Source organism: Cariama cristata, unplaced genomic scaffold (genome assembly GCF_000690535.1).
Source record: "Cariama cristata isolate BGI_N322 unplaced genomic scaffold, ASM69053v1 scaffold1613, whole genome shotgun sequence".
Lineage (NCBI taxonomy): Eukaryota > Metazoa > Chordata > Aves > Cariamiformes > Cariamidae > Cariama > Cariama cristata.
Window position 1 is genome coordinate 1 of NW_009606438.1, and position 19,094 is coordinate 19,094.

The window sequence follows — 19,094 nt, forward strand, 5'->3', positions numbered from 1 at the left end:
ACTGCAAAGGAGAAGCCGTAGCGTGGTGCCGTACCGTGCTGGTACTGGGAATCTGAGCTTGTGAATTAACTTATTTATGGGAATGGTGTACTGGCCCCATGTCACTGTATGGTGTGTACAAGAAGCATGTATAAGTTGCTTTCCCCCCCGAGGTGTAATAGTTTCCCTCACGTGATGTCAGGAGTGCTTTTAAGTACTTTAGAGATTTGTTTGCTGATAAGGCATTTATATTATGCTTATTCAGGATTATTTCTTTCTCATTTCTAAAAACCTAATCCCTCTAAGGAGTCCAACATGGAAGAGTTTAAAGATGCAAGTCTACCTGAAGAATTACTTGATCACTTAAAGCTTTCTGATCAGAAGTCTTCAGAGACTGACTCCAAAGATGCCCAGAATCCCCAAAACATTGAAAGTGGATATATGCCATCTTCAGCCAAAGATCCCACAACAGCAGATGAGTGTTTCCATGACTGTCGTGACTCCTTTGAGGCAAAAGAACCTATGCTGGATGATGAAGGGAATTTACAGAATGATCAGAATAGCTCAAGGAAGCAGACAGAACTAGATGAAGAATACTTACTAGAACTAGAAAAAGATATGCCAGAGGAAGAAAAACAGGTAATCTAAAGTACCAATGTTGAATATAAAAAGATATATTTTCAGTGTCATGTTTCTGAATGCTCTGTGACTGGCATGAAAACAGACCTTTAAAACTCTCTTATGTGTCTAATTTTACTGTTCTTAATTTCTTCTTTTAGGTAACAAATATTTTTGTTAGCTTTCTATGTCGTTCTTAATCATCACATTCCATTGCAGATTTTTGTGTACTTTCACCAGTGTGTAAGGTTACTGTAACTCAGAGAGATTATAAGAAACAAAAATCTCCCTGTTTCATGTTATTTAGTTTGTGTGCATTCATTGTTTTCACCTGATTAGCTGCAAGGTGCTTTTCTAAAACTCAGAGCAGGTTCCGGGATAGTTTTCATATCTGGAAGGCTAGTTTATGTAATATAACTAACTGGGATTAAATTTGAAAGTATCCCTATAGAGTACTTAAGCTTTAATCAAACAAAACACATTAAATACGTGCATTTGTTTACTTTCAGTGCGGTTACATTAGACAAAATGTTTGCGTAACAAACTGGGTAATGTTGTGGGGAGTAACAAAATAGGTCTTAGAGGGAAGTCCAACAGCCTCTATAATGGTCTTTACTCCCCTGTAAGTGTGTGTGAACCAGCTTTTTTGACCCTCAGTCAGTGGTGTCACTTGACAGCAGTTAGTTTTCAGGGTTCTAAGACATTAATGGTCATTAAGTATTTAGGGGAAAAAAAATGTTTTTTTCTAATTTGAGAAAACTTGTTAAATCACTTTCAGGATTAGACTCTGTTCACTTGAGTGATGTGGTGAATTTCTGCTGGTAATTATGTTCTCATAGCAAATGGTGGAAGGCTTTCTAATGATTTATGGATTATTTTTTTTTTCCTAATTTTTTTCAACTTTAGTTTGCAAATGGTGGGGGAATAAAGATATTAAACTAAAATCTGTGTCCCAACATACAACTCTTGTAACTTTCTTTTTAAACACTCTATTTTTGACAAGTTATATAGCTTGGCCTCTTGAACAGATCATGTTTGAAAGAACTGATCCAGCCTCTTAAAATCTGATTGAATTATCTAAACAAGCAGTTACTTGTAGTGAAAATTGAAATAGTGATGAAAAGTACTACTATATTCTTTGGCAGTTGGTGAAAAGATGGCATTCTGACATATTGTAACTTATATGAAGGGAAGACTTCAGCAAACGTAATTTTATAGTTCTGTAGGCATGAATTAGGTATTATTTTAATAAAGGAAATAGAGTCCTTACTGGAATCCTAGTTGCACAATTTGAATCATAGGTAACAATGAAACTGATGAAGGAAGGAGAGAGTGGAGTAAGGAATGGCAGCTGAGAAGAGAAGGTAGATAGCATCTTAGGAAAGCATTACTTCGTATAGGAACATAGTGTATTGTATATCTGCATAGTTTTTATTCTGGAAACTCCCGAAGTTCCCTTTGGACAAGTTCTACTAAAATGAGGCATTTGATGAAAAAGAAATGAAGGGTCATATCAAATTAATTTTTTTGAAAGTGCTTAAAATATTATGAATGTTTCAGTAAATTTATAGGGGCTTATTATTCTTTTGTACAGGCAGGCTGAGCTTTTCCAGTTGAACTGACTTGATAAAGCTGGACCATGATTTCTTAACTGTTGGCTAGCCTTGTCTGTGTTGTGTAAGTAAATAAATGCTGGGTATACATTGCCCCAAAAAGCTGGGAAGAGGGAGGGGCTTGGCAGTAACTTGACTATGCCATGGTCTTACTGTCAGCTACTGTAAATAGAGAATGAGAGGCAGAAATATGCAAAGCTAAGATGCCAGAGGCAACCAAATATCTAAGCTGTTTGTTACAAACCAGTACACAGAAATTTAATCAAGTTGTGGCTCACATAGTTCCCTTGCTGCTAGGGTGGCATTTCTGACCAAAATACGTCAGTGAAGACAAAAAGGTAGTTTTTCATCTGTAGTACAGATAGTTATGTTAATGTGGAAGTTCCTTGAGGTGGAAAAGCAATATGGGACTAGTGGGGAAGGGGAACATGGAATATAATATCCTTGAAGTAGGAATGGGACTAAATGTAACACTTAACTGCTGACTGACCTTGTGGAAATCACTTCATATCTCTCTTTGTCTCTCAATTTTGACATCTGTAAAATAGGCATAATGATGCTTGCCAGTTGTAATACTTTGAGATCTAATAATGAATAATAGGGGGAGTGTGGAAATCTCAAGAGGTTATCTGGTGCTTCTTTTGCCCCAAAAGGGCCTCTGGAGGTCATCTAGTCCAACCGCCTGCTCAAAGTTTGATCAAATAGATCAGCCTGCCCAGAGCCACACAGACATCTCCATCTGAGCATGGAGACTACACAGCCTCTCTGGGCCCATGTTGTAGTGTTTAACTACTTTCATGGTTGGAACTTTTTTCCTCACATTTAATTAGAATTTCCTTTGTTGCAACTTGTGACCGCTGGCCCTTCTTTTTCTGCATGCCTACAGAAGAGTCCATCTCCATTTTTGCTCACAGTAACTCTCTCCTGAGCCACCTTTTCCCAAGGCTGAACAAACTCAGTTCTCCTAGGCTATTTGCTTAGGTCATGGTCTCCAGTGTCGTGACCATCCTGGTGGCCCTGCACTGGATGCCCTCTGGGAAGTCAATGCCTATTATTTTTTTGTTTTTGTATGGGGGGAGACCAAAACTGCGCACTGTCCAAATGCATTCTTTCAGGTGCTGAACAGAGGGCAATAATCACTTTCCTTGACCTACTCACTACACAGAAAAAACATCACATTGCCCTTGCCTCTTGTCCCTTTTTCCTACTTGTATTTATTGCTTGTACACCAAGGAGCATGGTCATCATGAGTCACGATGAGCCTTCTGCAGCAGTCTGTGACTTGAAGGCATCTTTAGAGTTTCATAGACTAAATGCTGTAAACTGGGGCTGGAATTATGTCATAGAATTGAACACTAGAAAGAGCAGCAGGCCTGGAAATTAGTTTTCGTGCTGCTTTTTTTTCTGTTGTATTGTTAGGTAATCATTTGCCTTCTGTAAAATAAGCAAAAGAATTGTGAATATTGAATAATTGCATGCAACTGTGTGGAACTCCATTGAAAGGTGCTATGGGAGTACAAAATAATAACTGTTTAAAGCTGGAAAGGTTTCCTTAGAGAAGGTATTGAGACAGCTGTAGTTCTCATCTTTCTGTAGGTTTATTTCCAGTGGTACTGAGCAACTGTGCCCTTCAGCTTGGTTTGTGATTATCCCTAACGAAATGGAGGGATTCCATCTCTTAGTATCACCATAACTATTAGATTGGCAATACTTATATTGTGAACTTTGTTTATTTTCCATAGAGAGCTTTCTGAGTGCAGTTGTTAAAATATAGCTTTTTTTTTTTCTCTAACGAAATGTTGTTGGTATCTCTTATAAGCAGAGCTTAGGAAATCCAGAGACTGCAGAGGAATTAGAACAGCAGTTGTTACAATTATTGAAGTAGCCCATTTGCATGATATTGACCTGCATCACCTTACATTGTCTGTGTAGTAAAACCATAGGGATAGGTCATTCCTGAATTGCCACTCCAACTTTCCTTTTTGGAATTGATTGCTACAAATTCTATTTGATTTATTTTTATAATTTTTAAATTTTGTAAGTTTTTAAAAAATTATTATATTTTTATTGTTAAAGTGAAATGTTCTATATATTTTGATTATGAAAATAATCTGTTAAATGGTGCAGCTTTTAAGAAAAAAATACTGCAGTTGGAAAACAGCTGCTGTACATCCATTTATTCAGAGTTTTTCAAACATTTTAAACCTTCTTCCAGTTACTCAAAAGGTCATTTTTGAGAAAAGCAACTTTTTTTTTTTTTAAAAAATGGAGAAAATGAGGCAGAAATATTCAGAACTTGTTTATTTCACTGTTTAGGTTGTGACCAGACACTCAGCAGCAGTGCTGTGTTTGCTACTTAGGCAGTCCTTGATCAGTTATTCTCAGCCCCCTGCCTCCTCCTTCGTTGTGCTAGCACACCTCTCTGTGTGAATGTGCAGTGAACCAGTTATGGGGAATGATTCAGATGAAAAATAATGCTGTATTTTTAGATCAAGGGCAGTGCTAGTAAAAGTAGACATCAAATGGTAGCCTCGTGATGGCATATAGGGGTAGATGGATTTTTTTCAATTAGACTACTTGCCTAAATGAGAAAAACTTCTTATGAACTGTGGCTGCAGCACCAACCATAAACTATGTACTCAAGTCATAAGGAGAGGTGATGTTAGCCCTGCTTAAATAAAATTTATGGAGCTACACCTTAATAGTTGTTTATTTTTTGAGGCTAAACCCATTGTTATGTTTTAGCAGCTTTAATAAATGAGTTCTTTTGAGCGATGTTCTCCAATAACTAGGCTGTAGGAGAGAAAGTCTCTAATTCTGGAGATGCAGAGACTGATTCTAGTCCTTGCTCTGTGTATTTATGCGTACCCAATGTGCAAGCTTTCATGGTAGCAGCTCTGAGTAGAAATTCTCACCCATGCAGAAGGTGCTGCAGAGATCAAAGTGAAGGAGCAAGTGGTTGTGTATTTTCTCTCAATTATATTTTGAGAGCCCCATACAGCGAGATTTCTAATTTTAAGCAGCAGGAACTTCCAGGGAAGCAGTACCAATACCATAAGAAGTCTTCTCTGTGCAAGGAAGCAAAATAAAAACTCGAAGGGATATTAAGGCACAAACCTGCAAGAAGTATTCTTAAAAACAGATGTAGCATAGAGCCTGGTTACTTGCCTGGACTTGCAAATCTGAGCTTTTTAAGAATTAAGCAGCCTGAAACAAAATTCACTTTTATAAGATTTTTTTTGTTGTTGTTTCAAAACCATGCTGATTACTGCCTCAGCAGAGGCACTGAGCAGTAAATTGCTTTTGATGCATTACAAACAGATTTTTCTGGTTAGTTGTCATTGACAGTGATGGCTTTGACATAGGTCTAGTCTGCAGAATTAATCAGAAGACACCCAACAGCTGTTACATGGTAATTGTTTCAGTCTGACCTGGTCCTCTTCTGGAGGGACACCCATTAATTGAGGTTATCCAGCAGCAAGATTCCGAATCCCTCATGCTCTTCCGTCATGACAGATGTTGTCTTGTTCTTTGGGCCTTGTCTGGCAAAAATTTAAGCATCTGGCCTAGTAAACTCTTATTTTGGATATAGAACACTCCTTTCTAGCTGCTCTAAGACCCTGGAATAAGTATCTAATATTCCTCAAAAGCAATTTGCTTCTTTAGGCTTTTGCACATGCATTATAGCTACAGCTGGCTGTAATCATGCTCAACTTCTATTTTAACACTAGGAAATGTGTCAGCAAGGCAAGGAACACAGCTCTAGTAGAGGAGATTCTTGATTAGTATCTTGTTAGCAACTCTGTAAGAATTAACTGAATCTTTGAGAAATAGTATTTTTCAGTTATACCTGAGATTTTTTTCAGTTCTGGGCTAAAGAGTAAAACTTCCTTTTTTTTTTTTTTTTTTTTTCTCCCTGTTTTCTACAGAAGTTCTAGGATATGTTAGAGAATATTGTCTTAATCAAGAAATTTCCTTTAAACTGCTCCTCTCCTCATCCTTTCTTCCCCATGCTTCAGGTTGATCCCACTGTTCTTCCATAAATTATAGCTTTTGTATAGAATTTGCTTTTCCAGGGGTTGAAGAACTGATCTGGGATTTCTTCTGAGATGGCTTCTCAGATATGGTCATTCATTTCAGCATTTTGTGTTTTCCTAGTTCCATCTGTCCTATATCGTATAGTAACCTTGACTCTGTCAAAGTTGCTGTTTTTTCTATAGTATTTACAAAATAAAAGCTAAGGTACAAAATGGTAGATGGGATAAAGTGAAGTGAGTCATATTTTAGAGCAGTCCTCAGGTGTTGATCACTTGGAGATGGTCTCAGAACTCTTTCCTGGAAGAATTATGTGTTTGGACCAAAAAAATAGATTATTAATACATGAGACAATCCAACTGACTGTGCAGCAGTAAAACTTATTACATAAATTACTGACAAATACCAATGAGGAACTTATTTTTGTTAACAACTCTCATCAGCATTCAAAATTATTTTGTGTAGCAATAAAACTAATAAAACAATGAAACTAAATAAAAATTAATAAAATAAGGCAATTGGGTTTTGAAGGCGTCACAATGCAATCTTTTGAAATATAATAAAAGGTGATTCTCTTATTCAAATGATCTACTTTAATATCCCGAATCCTGTATACAGTACAGCACCAATGCTAAATATGATATTGTTTGGTCAAATTGGAGGAAAAGATGGATTGCTAGACTAAAACTGCCCTTGTCTTATGACTGGCAAAACAGAACAAAACATCCTGTTATGTTTTCTGAGTTAATCAAAAGTTGGAGAAATACCTTTGAGAAGTATATCTGTATCTGCTAGAGTAATTAATTCCAAGTGCTGGTGAGAAGAACCTGGATAAACTCGAGTTACAATGTCTGTGCGATTTACAGTTCTTTGAGTTACATTTTTAAACAAACATGGAAGTCTTTTGCTGGATGGCATTTTAATAGAAAGAGTGGAAAAGGATACCTTCATCTTTCTTTCAGTGGTTGTGGTCGTACATTCATTTTTTTCGTTTCTGTGGAAGACGCTAATACTGTCAAATTGAGACCTTTTCGGCTTGTGGTGGTGATGGATTAAGTGGTCAGCTCCACTCTTCTGCCTGAGGCTGTTGCCCCTGAAACAGGAGCGACTGAATGGCATGTATTGTCACTCAGGAATAGTCACAGTTAGTCTGGCACGTTATACTGACTGTCGAGGATGGATGTCACCTATTGTCTCTGGAAGTGCTGCTTACAATTTCAGGAAAAGGTAGTCATCGGGCAGTAGGAAGACTTACTGTGTCTTTACCATGGAGTTAGAAGGAGCAGAAAGCGGTCAGAGTCTAACAATGCTTATTACTCTGCCTCTTGAGTGTAGAGAGCAAATTTGGCACAGTTTTCAAGTGACAACTCTAGCAAGATTTGAAAACTGATTTTTTTGAGTGACTACAACCTTAAATTGAAGTACAGATCCTTGAATGCATGACACAGCAATAGCTTCACAAAACTGCAGGGGGAAGCAGATGACTATTAATGGATGACTTAGAAACAGAATTGGTATTTGAAGCTGAAAAATGTATTCCTTATCTGTTTAAATTCCTTGCTTCTGTGCACCCTTTGAACTCTAGTAATTTTAAATTGACTACTACTTGGTGACCTTACAAAAGGGTATATGAGATGCAGATGTGCATTGTCATACTGTATAAATAGCCTTACAAAGAAGAGAGTCCACATTTGCTGCTCTTGACAAAACTGGAGCCAAGAACAGTTCCCTAGCAAAGTTAAGTCAATTGATCAAATAAAATGCATAGGAAGAGCCAGCGAAAGCATAGTTGGGAGCATTACAAACTGAGGGTGTTGGTCCTTCAGCTCTCACCAGTTATAGTTAAGAATTTCACTTCCAGCACTTCTATTATACTGGTTAGTTCCAAAACAAACAGTGAAAATGTTTAGGTTGCTTTCTTCTCTAATAGTAGAATAATGCTTTTATTTTTAACCCGGATTTTTTTTGGCAGAGTAGCTGAGGTCCAGGGACTGTATTTGATGGCCTTTCTTTTGAATTGTTCTTTATTGTCAGAAGGCCAAGCTGTCTTCTCTCATTACTTCAGATCAGGCCTTAATCTTCAGTACCTCTTGCTTGCCAGGAAGGTTTATGTTAAGATCCTAATTTCTTCAGAATATGGATGATTGTAATTCGGTATCCAAATTTGTAAACATTTCTAATCAGATCCTTTTAAGAATCATATTACTAGTTAAATGTAGTTATTTCTTCTGGACTTTAAAAAATATTTTTTTGACATCGTATATCAAAAACTAATGCCTGCCACTTGGAATTTGTCATCTTTGTGTTAATAAAATTTGCAAAAAACCAACCATAAGATTTTCCTGACTTTGGATAGCAGGAGATTGTACTGGAGTGTAAATTGGGGAAGTTGTCCCCAACCCCAGTGTCGTATATGAGCAGCCTCAGGGAACGTCATGGGTCAACATATCTTTTTCCTTAGGCAGAGCATTCTAGGAGTTCAGTCTGACCTACTTCCCTCGCTGAGGAAAGGGTAGCCTGCCCTGCAGCTGCTTAAATCTTTTTCTGCAAAACGAGTGGGTGGGGATGCTGAAATGACATTGTGCAAAATTTGTCCCAAGGACAAGTCACTTGCAATTTTTTCACTCTGGGCTGATGTGATCAGTGGCTGATGACCAGTCAATTTGCAATTGCCCACCGAAGCTGGAAATCTAGCATACTGAGTGAAGAGGTTATGTCTTCTAACAGTGCTTTAGTTTTTGGTGGTTTGGGGTTTTTTTGCCCTGAATTTGAAAAGACGACAGATTCTAACAGCATTCATTGGACCAGTCCTTTCAAGTGAAATGTAAATTAATCCAAAATAGTTGACTTTCCGCTGCTTTTGTGTTAGGATTTTCTTTTAAATAAATGTATATATGGAGCAATAAATGATGCATTTATTTCACAAATACATAGTGTGCTTTAGAGGGCAGTGTGTTTAGGATGTGACGTGCTAATACGTATGTTTTTACATTTTGTGGAAAAGCCAGAGGAATTTGCTTTTAAGGATAGTCTGCTACTATGTATTGCTTATGTGTCATACTTCAAATGCCAATCCAGAATGATGCATGAGGTACCCTATAGACTTAACATTTTTTAAAAATACTGTGAAGACTTGTAAGTTTGGAGCTTAAGGGACAGCCTGAAACCCATAATACAGGGATACCTTGAAAATGTTGGTCAAGCTATAACAGAAATCCTGGGTTTGAACCAGGACTGCATTGCTGCTTTCCAGGGAGCTGAGTAAGCAGCAAAACCATATACGGTGTTCTTAACAACGCTGCTGGCTTCTGAAACACGCTTAGACAACACCTTTTCTGGTCAAATACTCAGAAGTGACCGCAAGGCTGTCAGGGACATTTGTCTATCTGTAACAGTTATGTGACTAATAGTTCTCTGTCCTTCAAGTTTGTGCAGTTTGATTTGCAGGCAAGAGGACGTACCAAGGAACAGGCTTTCAGAGGAGGAGAGTTGTATGAATGAATCATCAGCTTCCCAGTGTAACAGTCCTTAAACTCTTCAGTTGCTCAGAACTTTCATCTGCCCATGTTTCCCCAGCGAACATGGCCATACAGCCACCTTGGTATTTCTTCTGTGTGTTGAGACTCTAGGTCACAATCCTCTTGGCTATGTGAAAAGGAATCCCACAGCTGAAGAATATCTGTTGTTCCTTTTACTTTTTTTTTTTTTTTATGTAAAGCTTATTCTCCTGAAACCTTCTTGCAGCAAATTGCTTTTTATATTAGTATTTAATACATAACTGGGGTAAACATGTAATATTTTAATAAAATGAAACAAAATAATGATAATATGGGTAAAGTTTTTCATCCAGTAGTCCTTGATTTTAGGCTTTCTGCATCAGGATTACTGTGACGATGATGTATTCTTATTTTATACGAAAAAAATTCTTTTGTTATTGTAGAGTGGTAACTCTACCTCATGCAACAGTGAATCAGTTAATGGCACTTAAAGGCCAGTTCTAAATAGGTCATGAGCAATGAAGTCAGTAGGGCTAGTGTTTCAAGCATTTCTTTTCTTCAATGAGCATTGTCTATGTAGATCTTTCACATTTTCTGGTAGGATCGTAATTTCCAAACCTGTTTTGTGCTGAAATCTGGCTGCATTGTTCACTGGTACGAAAAATACTTCTGTTGTGCTAACTTTCACTCTATATGCATTCAAGGTGTCTTAAAAATCTCTTTCTGTGGAGGGCCAGCTGTGTGTGTGGCAGTGACCTTGCTGGAGTTGTTCTGTCTGGCACTTCGAAAGTTTGGGTACAGCTTTCATATGTGGTTACATACTGCCTGTGCCAGACAGCAGAATCCTGCATATATACAAAGAATTTGTGCTTTTAATGCAGCTTGTGCCTTACGTGCTTAAATTTGTTTGTATGCTTATGTTTAGAAAGCACCAACTGGTGTGTGTACATTGGTGCAAGTGATGTTGTGGAAGGACTTGTGTAGGTTTGTCAGTCCACCCTGGAGGAAAGCCAGTTTCTAAATAGTGGTGCGTGTTTCGGCTGAACTATGTTTTGTTTTTAAAATGTGAGGGGCAATGAGTATTAGAAAACATATTTAATAGGTGCTAAGAAAAAATTTAGTGATCTAGGCATGTATTGAAAGGGGTCAGATGATATTTTACTGTGTAATTTTGTGTGTCACAACTGAATGCCATTCTGCTGAGCCTAGTTTTCAGAGCATTGTGATCTGTGATTACTAAGATGGTGACAATGGTCAGGTGAATTACTTTCTAAAACCAATAGAAAAAAGAGGAAAGAACATTTGATTTTTGTATTGTTTGTCAGCTACTTGGCATAGCTGTGAGATGGTGCAGCGCTCCACAAAGAGTACTATATTTAGCTGTTTCCAAGGAGATGTTCTGTGCGATATTGATAATTGCATTAATCCTTGATTTACACAATCTGCAGGAAAGGAAACTGCTCCTTTTCCTAGTGTTGGCTTTTTAATTGCTCAATGATCTGTAATTTAAGTGCTTTGTGTATGCATGTGTGTTGGGGGCAAAATCATTGGGCAAAGGATAATTTTTCTACCATAGAAATAATTCATGAACGTGAGCATTGCTTCTTGATGTTACTGTCTTACAGTGCTTTGTTTTTACTTGCGTGAGGTATGTCTGCATGTGAAAGACTTCTATTGTAAATAGGTTGAAGAGATGGCTTGGTGACATCCTGTATTTTCTGTGTCAAAGGCTAAGAGCATTCATGTCAACTTCACTTGTGCCAAGAGTACTGTTAAGATATTCATGGTTGAAAACACAACTCTGCTCAGCATTTGCAATTTTCACTGTATAACAGAACAATCTTCCTGTCTCTGGGTCTGATGGTTTAGTCACTCTCTGCATAAGAAATCTTTCAGGGCAGTATTATCCATGGAGCTGTTTCTAATGCAGTCAGCTCAACATGCTTTGTACATCTCTGAAAATAGCTATGAATTTCTGAGGTGGAATTATTTCAAGCAAAACTTTTGAGACTTTATATCTAAAATATATTCTACATTGACCTGCATTGACTGAATTAAATTGAGTTGGAAAGGAGAACCCAACAGCCAGCTAAAAATCTTAACGTAGTAGTTTAAACTATGTAATACACTGTGAATGCTCTTTCTGCATATTGTTGTCCATGAACTGGAGCTTTTTAATTGCCTTGTTGTTATACTCCAGTGTTTTGTGAATGTATAAAGTATATCATGTCACAATGACTACAAGCAAGTGATCTTGGTCCTAGTTAAAATTCTTCAGGTCATATTTTATTCTGACTTCCATTCATACTTTATTTGGAACTGCAGCTGACCTACTTGTTCATTTCAGTTAAATACTTTGAGACATTGTCTTTTCTTTTGTAGAAAAGAAGAAAGGAGAGCACAGTGCTGAAGGAGAAAGGAAATGAGCAGTTCAAGAAAGGAGGTGGGTTGATAATCTTTTAACACCATATCGATGTTAGAGAATCTTAAATTAATACTTAGCCAGCATGGTGATGTTGCAGAAAACCCATAGGAAGATCTCACACCTATCATTGTTCAAATTTATCATCTGTATCGTTTTTCATCCAGCTCTAGAGAACAGAAGGAGATAGCAGACCTCCTTAAGAGTTAAGTTTAAATCACAAAGACTTGGATTACTAAAGCAGGATTCTTATGAAAGCTAAGTGTTTAAATCCAAGAACATGATACAGAATTGACCGCCTTCCAAATGCTTCTTTTACTAATCAAAAAAGGCTTCCACTAGGCTCCGAGTTGCAAAGAATGCGTGTGCTTGGAATTGATGCAGGGCTCAGTGGCTCAGTAGCTCTCTCGTACCTTTGTGCATTTGCATGTTTGTTTTTATCCACTGACTCTCTTATGCATTTTATTTGTGTGTGTACATATATATACAGACATCTGTATCTACATATACACACAGATGTACATCTATATGAACTTACATGTACATCTATATACATATATGCATACATGTATATACATACATGTAGATGTGTATGTAGAGATGTACACACGTGTGTGTATATGTAGAGATGTACACATACACACACATACTTAAAAAAAGAATCTAGAGGTATGTAAATTTCTAGCTTATGCCAGAACTGGACATGTTCTGAATATAGTTAATACATAACAGGGTTGAGGTCAGTAATAAATAACTGTACCAATGCTTTTAATTAAAAAACGTAAAGGGGAAAGTGATTCTGACACCTACCTTTCATTTAATGTTCTGGTGGCTAGAGCATTCACAAAGAAACCAGGAAATGCAGATTGATACTTTCCTTGGTCAACAGGGACACAAACAAGTAACTTCCCCTTCCCAGAAGTGTACCCTGATAACCAGACAGTGGCCTTCCTGTTGGAGGTCTCTTCTTGTGTGCTAAGAGAGCAAGATTCCTAGGGAACAATTTACCAATTCAGGCAAGCATCAGAGCAGGCAGAAGGGAACTGCTCAGACCATGAAAGCAGCAAGCCTGTAATGTTGGCTGAATCATCTTGCGAAGTCTCATCGGTAGCCTCTTTTTTGAGAAATTCTTTGGCAGATCTTTTCAGTGTGCCTGTCAAAGTGCTTACTACTCAGAAATACACAACCTTCTAAGCACCTGGATGGTCACCAGCTGATGTGGATAGAAAGAATTCCTCTGTTTTGAAGACAATGCAGTTGGCTGGCAGGGCATTGTTCAGCGTCAGTATAGGGCCTCTTCACTCTTGACTCTACCTTTGTTAGAAAATGAGTAACTTGATAATCCCATGTGCTTTACCACTGGTCCTTGCTTTAGACAAGACTTCATGATGGATGACCTTTGGGTGATAATGGGTTTGTGGTGACTGACCCTTAAGTCAGTCATTGAAGATGATGTGGCAAATAAAATACCTCTGTAGCTGCTTTGAACAGGTATCAATGCAGTGGCAAGTTTCAGCACGTACTTCCTTTCAGATCAAGGATACACTTAATCTAAAGAGATTCTACCTCTAAGGCTGGTGCTCAAATAGAATGAAACAATTTCAGGGATGAGAATTATATGCACATCATGCTGCACTTGTTACATTAAGCTCAGGACTGTATTTCTGCTTTTACAGGGATGTTGATTTTAAAATAATTTATTGTCATTGATCTACGTACTACTTAGTAATGTGCTTTGTCTGAGAGCAGCTACTGATTCTGGTTTAATATTACATCATACATTGAGAAATGTTTCCAAAGAAATCTGAGCCATGTGGTTCACTGACTGTACTGATACTTTAAATAAATGGTCTGGTTTGGTTTTTTTGCTATTGCATCTGCAGACTATGGAGAGGCAGAAGACTCGTATACGAAGGCTCTGAAGATTTGTCCAGCCTGCTTCCAAAAAGATAGGGCTGTTTTATTTTCAAACAGAGCTGCTGCAAAAATGAAACAGGTGAATATTCTTTTTATTTTATGAAACACCGTGTGTTGATTATATGATAAATGCTATAATGAAGTTATTCGGGTTGCATAAAGGCGGGCAAAGGAGTAAAGCTGTTTGCAGGTTGTGCTGCTTGTTCAGTCTGTCATGCTCACAGTAGAAATGCTGGTACGCTTGGTTTTATTGAGGATGAATACAAATCTGAAAGTTGCAATTGGAGCAGCTGTTCAAAGTTTCTCCACTGTGTTATATATAAAACACTGATTTTTCTTTCATTCTCTCTATTTTAATGAAATTCAAAGTTCCTGTGAAACAGATGTCTTTTAGTGGATGCAGACCATGTATTAGATTATTTAGAACTGTAGCTAGTTCGTGTTTTTTCTAAAAGCCTGGATTGTCACATACTTGCCTTCATTTAATTGGCTCAAATGCTTTGAGGCATAAGCAGGACATCGTAACTATGGCTTTATTAATTCAGTTAGTCTGCTTCCTTCACCGTTACTATATAGTAGGACAGACCTGTAGAGTAGGGGATGGTCTGGATAGAATGGCTGAAGCTTTCTTCATGTGTTTTCTATTCCTTGACCAGGGACAGGTGCCCAGATGTTACCAGAATCAGCAATACACTTAGCTACCATGGAAGGCATAGAACACAACCTGTCTGAACAGAAACTTCCACTTCTTTAGAAAGAGGAGATACTAAGAACTCAGGGGAAAGTACTCCCTATTTTTTCCTTTGTTTTTAAGATTAAATTATTATAGAAAAATAGCACAGTAACTCCTATCCTCAGTTTACCCTCCTGCAAGGGGAACTTTCTTGCAGTTTTCCTCTAGTATTGAGACAGATGTAGCTCTATTTAGAAATGTGCGCTGCAGTCATATTTAGGAATAAATAAAGGAATTATTTCTCAGCATAGAGCATTCTTGCTTGGCTAGAGTTATCTAATATGTTGTTGGGATACTCAATTGTTTAAGCAGACAACGAAAAAATGGAATAAAATGTGTAATAACAGATGCTGGAACCTTTCAAATGTGAAAACCATAAACTGAAAAACCTCCTCATAATCTACATGTTAACTATTCATATCACTGGGAAACTAATCCAAGAGTCCCCAAAGGAGACTGAGGTGATAAAAGAACTGTGCACAAAGTAGTGTATCTCACCAGTATAGACCAGTGGAACCTGACAGACCAATACATTACTCTGAAAATAGATTCATATTAGTAACTTCCCCATTAAGTTTGTTCTTCCGTACCTGCTGCACCCATTTGCTTTGCACTATGATAAAAGCTTGTGAGGCATTCTTCTCTGAGACAGCTTCTGTTTTATGGAGGAGAAAATAGAAAAGATTGCTACTGCTTAGATCAACAATACAAGTGCAGAACAGCCTGTTTAATTTTTTTTTAAGCCCATTTAGTTTGGATGAAAACAGGATCTCTGTCTCGGCCCTTTTTTTCTTGTTTCATTGTAAGCAGATTGCCTGGCTCTTATCTTCTAACTCTGGTTGTCTGGGTGCACTACAATCTTGTCCCTACCACTTCCGGGAAGTCTCATTAAAATCTTGTCCCTACCACTTCCGGGAAGTCTCATTAAAATCTTGTCCCTGCCACTTCTGGGAAGTCTCATGTATTGTCCCTTGTAGAGAGCGCTGTATTAGTGCTAAAGGCGGTATCTGCTTTCCAAATGTCTTAGCTCATACATACAAGAATTTATCTGGGACTCTTGGGAACTGTCTATTCCAACCCCTTAATTAATCGACAAAGGCAGAAAAGCTGTAGCTCGGTTAAGCCAAGGCCTGCAGATGTGACTCAGCCTTTTGACTGTAGCTTGCTGCCAGCTGTTCAGTGCAGACCGATTAGTGGGGCAGCCGTGCAATTTGAACACTGGCAGCCTTCGCAGGGAGGAAGCTAATCACTGGTAAAGAGCTTTACATCAGAAGCAACGGTATGAAAAGCCTTGATTACATGAACATCCCAGTTCCTTGGAATGCCAGACAAACCTTTTAGCTTGCAATTGTAAATAATCTGTTCCCCAAGAAATATGACTTAAACGTAACAAAACTATTCTGTGTTGTAGGACAAGACGGAAGCTGCCCTAAATGACTGCAGCAAAGGTATGACTTTTTTTTCTATGTGCTGCTCTTGTGCCAGATCTTTCGTGCATCAATTATACCATTTAATGCCTTACTGCAGAGCTGTAATTTTGGGCATAAGAGTCATTAAAGAATTTAAAGAAAAGGTGTGATGAAAGATACCTGAATCTGGAATTTCTTATTTGTTTTGTAAAATGTCTATCAAACTTTTCCTGTCTGTAATAATTTACTTTCTGTTCTCTTGCGCCAATAAGGCTGCTGTTTGTACTTCTTTTTAACAGGAAATTCTTTTTGTTATGGAAGCTGTTTCCTTACACCTACTATTTTAAACCTACTTCCACCTGGCATTGCCCCCCACCCCAAATCTTGGTTTAATCCCAGATTCCAAAGAACTGTGAGGCCTTACAGAATTAAAAGCATTATCAAGTCCCTTTTGTGCAAGGCTTTTGCTTTGTCACAAGGGCTTGTGTTCCTCCCGTTCTTGTCCTGCATAGTTTTCCCTCTGCAACTTCTGGTGAAATCATTTCAGCTGTGCATTGCCTTATTGCTTCCACCCACTCACCCATGCTCGAATATTTGTTAAACTCCCCATGACAGCTGGGGAAAAAAGTCCAAATTACCAATCAGAAAACTAATCCAATGGCTGTGTGCCAGTACTGCTTGTACAGTAAATATGAGTTTGTACATGCTAAAAGTATTCTTGAAGGTAACAAATTCCAGTTGCCCTCTGTCACTTTGGGGGTTTTCCTTGTTTTGGTGGTGGTGCATTTTGAAAAACACTTTTTCTAATTTTGTAGTGGCTGAAAGGGAATTGGTGTGCTTTGCAGCAGTGAGACTTAAACCTACCATCGCTTGACACTCCCCAGGGACTTGGCTTGCAAACTGCAATGCAACACTTGGAGCACAGCAAAGCAATTCACACTAACCTGCAACTTGCTGACTGTAGCATTGTCCTTATCCTTCCAGAAGAAATAAACTAGAAGATTTAGCTAGATAATCCTAGATTTAATTGTCTCGAAAACTATTTTAATGGGCTAGTAATTATAAAATGGGCAATCTTTCATACTCCCTCTTGCTATGATGAAAAATAGATGAAGAAATTACCATTTGCAGGCTACTGTTAAGTTTAGCATTCAGTCTTAACTGCATCTGTAAACACGGTCATGGCTGCCAAGGGAATAAGGAGGAGAAAAGCTTAAATTCCGTCAGTATGCCCCCCTGCTAACTGGTAGAACTAACATAACCATTTGTGCATTCCAAACCCAATTTTGACTGTTTGATATTAAATTCAGAAGAACACCAGTAGTTCTCCTGGAGTTTGTCTCAGCTTGAACTGAAAAGGGAATAAGCAGGGAAATGCTTATTTTCCCTGCTATGTGTATCTTTAGGTATGTTTAACTTTACCTGTAATCTAATAATGCAAACTTGCTAAATATACAAAATCTGAAAGATATCTTTCAGGTCCCTATCTCTGGAGCATCACTCAGAACCTCTGCATATATAGTATTGCAAAATTAAATGTTTGTGCATTATAAATCACTTCTATCTGTGATACATTGTAGACATTTAATGAAATATGATCATATGCATTAGACTTTCACAGGCAGATGTATGCCTTTCTGAATTATGACTTAGCTTTTAACTCTGAGTGTGCTTGATTCTAAGCTACATTATAAAGATAACTATTAAGAACTTAATATACACTTAAAAATTCATTTGAGGGGTGTAGAAATGTTTCAAGTATAATCCTGCACCTTGTTTTTGTTTTCTAGCAGTGGAATTAGATCCTAACTATATTAGAGCTTTGCTGAGGAGAGCAGAACTATATGAAAAAACAGAAAAACTAGATGAAGCTCTGGAAGATTATAAGGCAATTCTAGAAAAAGACCCATCAGTTCATCAAGCCAGAGAAGCTTGCATGGTAAGCCTTTTTAGTATACTTTGGCCTAACTTTAAACCAAGATCTTTTCTTTCCTGTTCTAAATATTCAATTATGTTTATGCAAGCAGCTTCATATACAGTGGTGATAACATTTTTTTTTTGAGTCTGAAAGTGTAGTGATTTTCTCATCTGGTTTTATGTAAGGAAGATTACATGAACTGCCACAATTTCTATGACAAGTCTCAGGTCCATAAAGCATAGTCCTCTTTTTACCTTTGTAAAATGAGTGAAAGTAAACGTGTGTTCTAAGCTGTAAGCATCCAATTAGATGTTTAGCTGTTGAATAGCGTGCGTGCACACACATACACTTTGTTCTAGTTTTCTGATTGAGGCTGTTAATTGTATTTATGCATGTGCTAGAAAAGGTTGTCTGAACCACCGCTGCATTTTAGTAGCCATCATTTCAATACAGATCTGCATTTGGGAGATTGGAATACAAGCACCCTATAATACAGTTCTAGCACTCTATAATACAGTTCTTGCTAGCTGTGTAATTAGTGGGAGTCTGGTTTTCTGACTGGTAAATTTGCAGTCTAATGCCTTTATGGCATAATTATAAAATAATTACTTTTTTGATGACTTGATTATATAACTTTGAGAGTGGCAGAGGGACACGATTCTATCAGTTTGTATCTATGTTTGTATCCACTTTAAAATGTTGATATTTTTGTTTATTGATTTAGCTGTTTTCTGTTCTTGTTCTTTGCTATGTCTTGTGTGTCTATTGGCCACTTTGAGTTATTTTACTAATAGTGACTGAAGTTTCCTATTAATCTTCAAAAACTTAGCCTTTCACTTGAAGAAAAAGGCACCTTGTGGTTGCGAACAGCGCTCTCTCTTGATTCAGTTACTTTCTTCATTCTGAAAAAAAAAAAAAAATCTGCAGCTTAGTACTGTGTTCCAATGTCCACT

At 37.7% G+C, this 19,094-nt stretch overlaps 1 protein-coding gene across 1 annotated transcript in view; it reads left to right on the forward strand.

Annotated features, from left to right (window-relative positions):
* The first annotated feature begins 232 nt into the window (after positions 1-232).
* Positions 233-19,094, forward strand: part of LOC104158644 (tetratricopeptide repeat protein 1-like) — a 32,953-nt gene continuing 14,091 nt past the window's right edge. Inside the window, 6 exon segments of the mRNA XM_009696353.1 lie at positions 233-263; positions 266-618; positions 12,125-12,185; positions 14,048-14,160; positions 16,226-16,262; positions 18,014-18,162. Coding sequence (XP_009694655.1) covers positions 233-263; positions 266-618; positions 12,125-12,185; positions 14,048-14,160; positions 16,226-16,262; positions 18,014-18,162 — 744 coding nt within the window.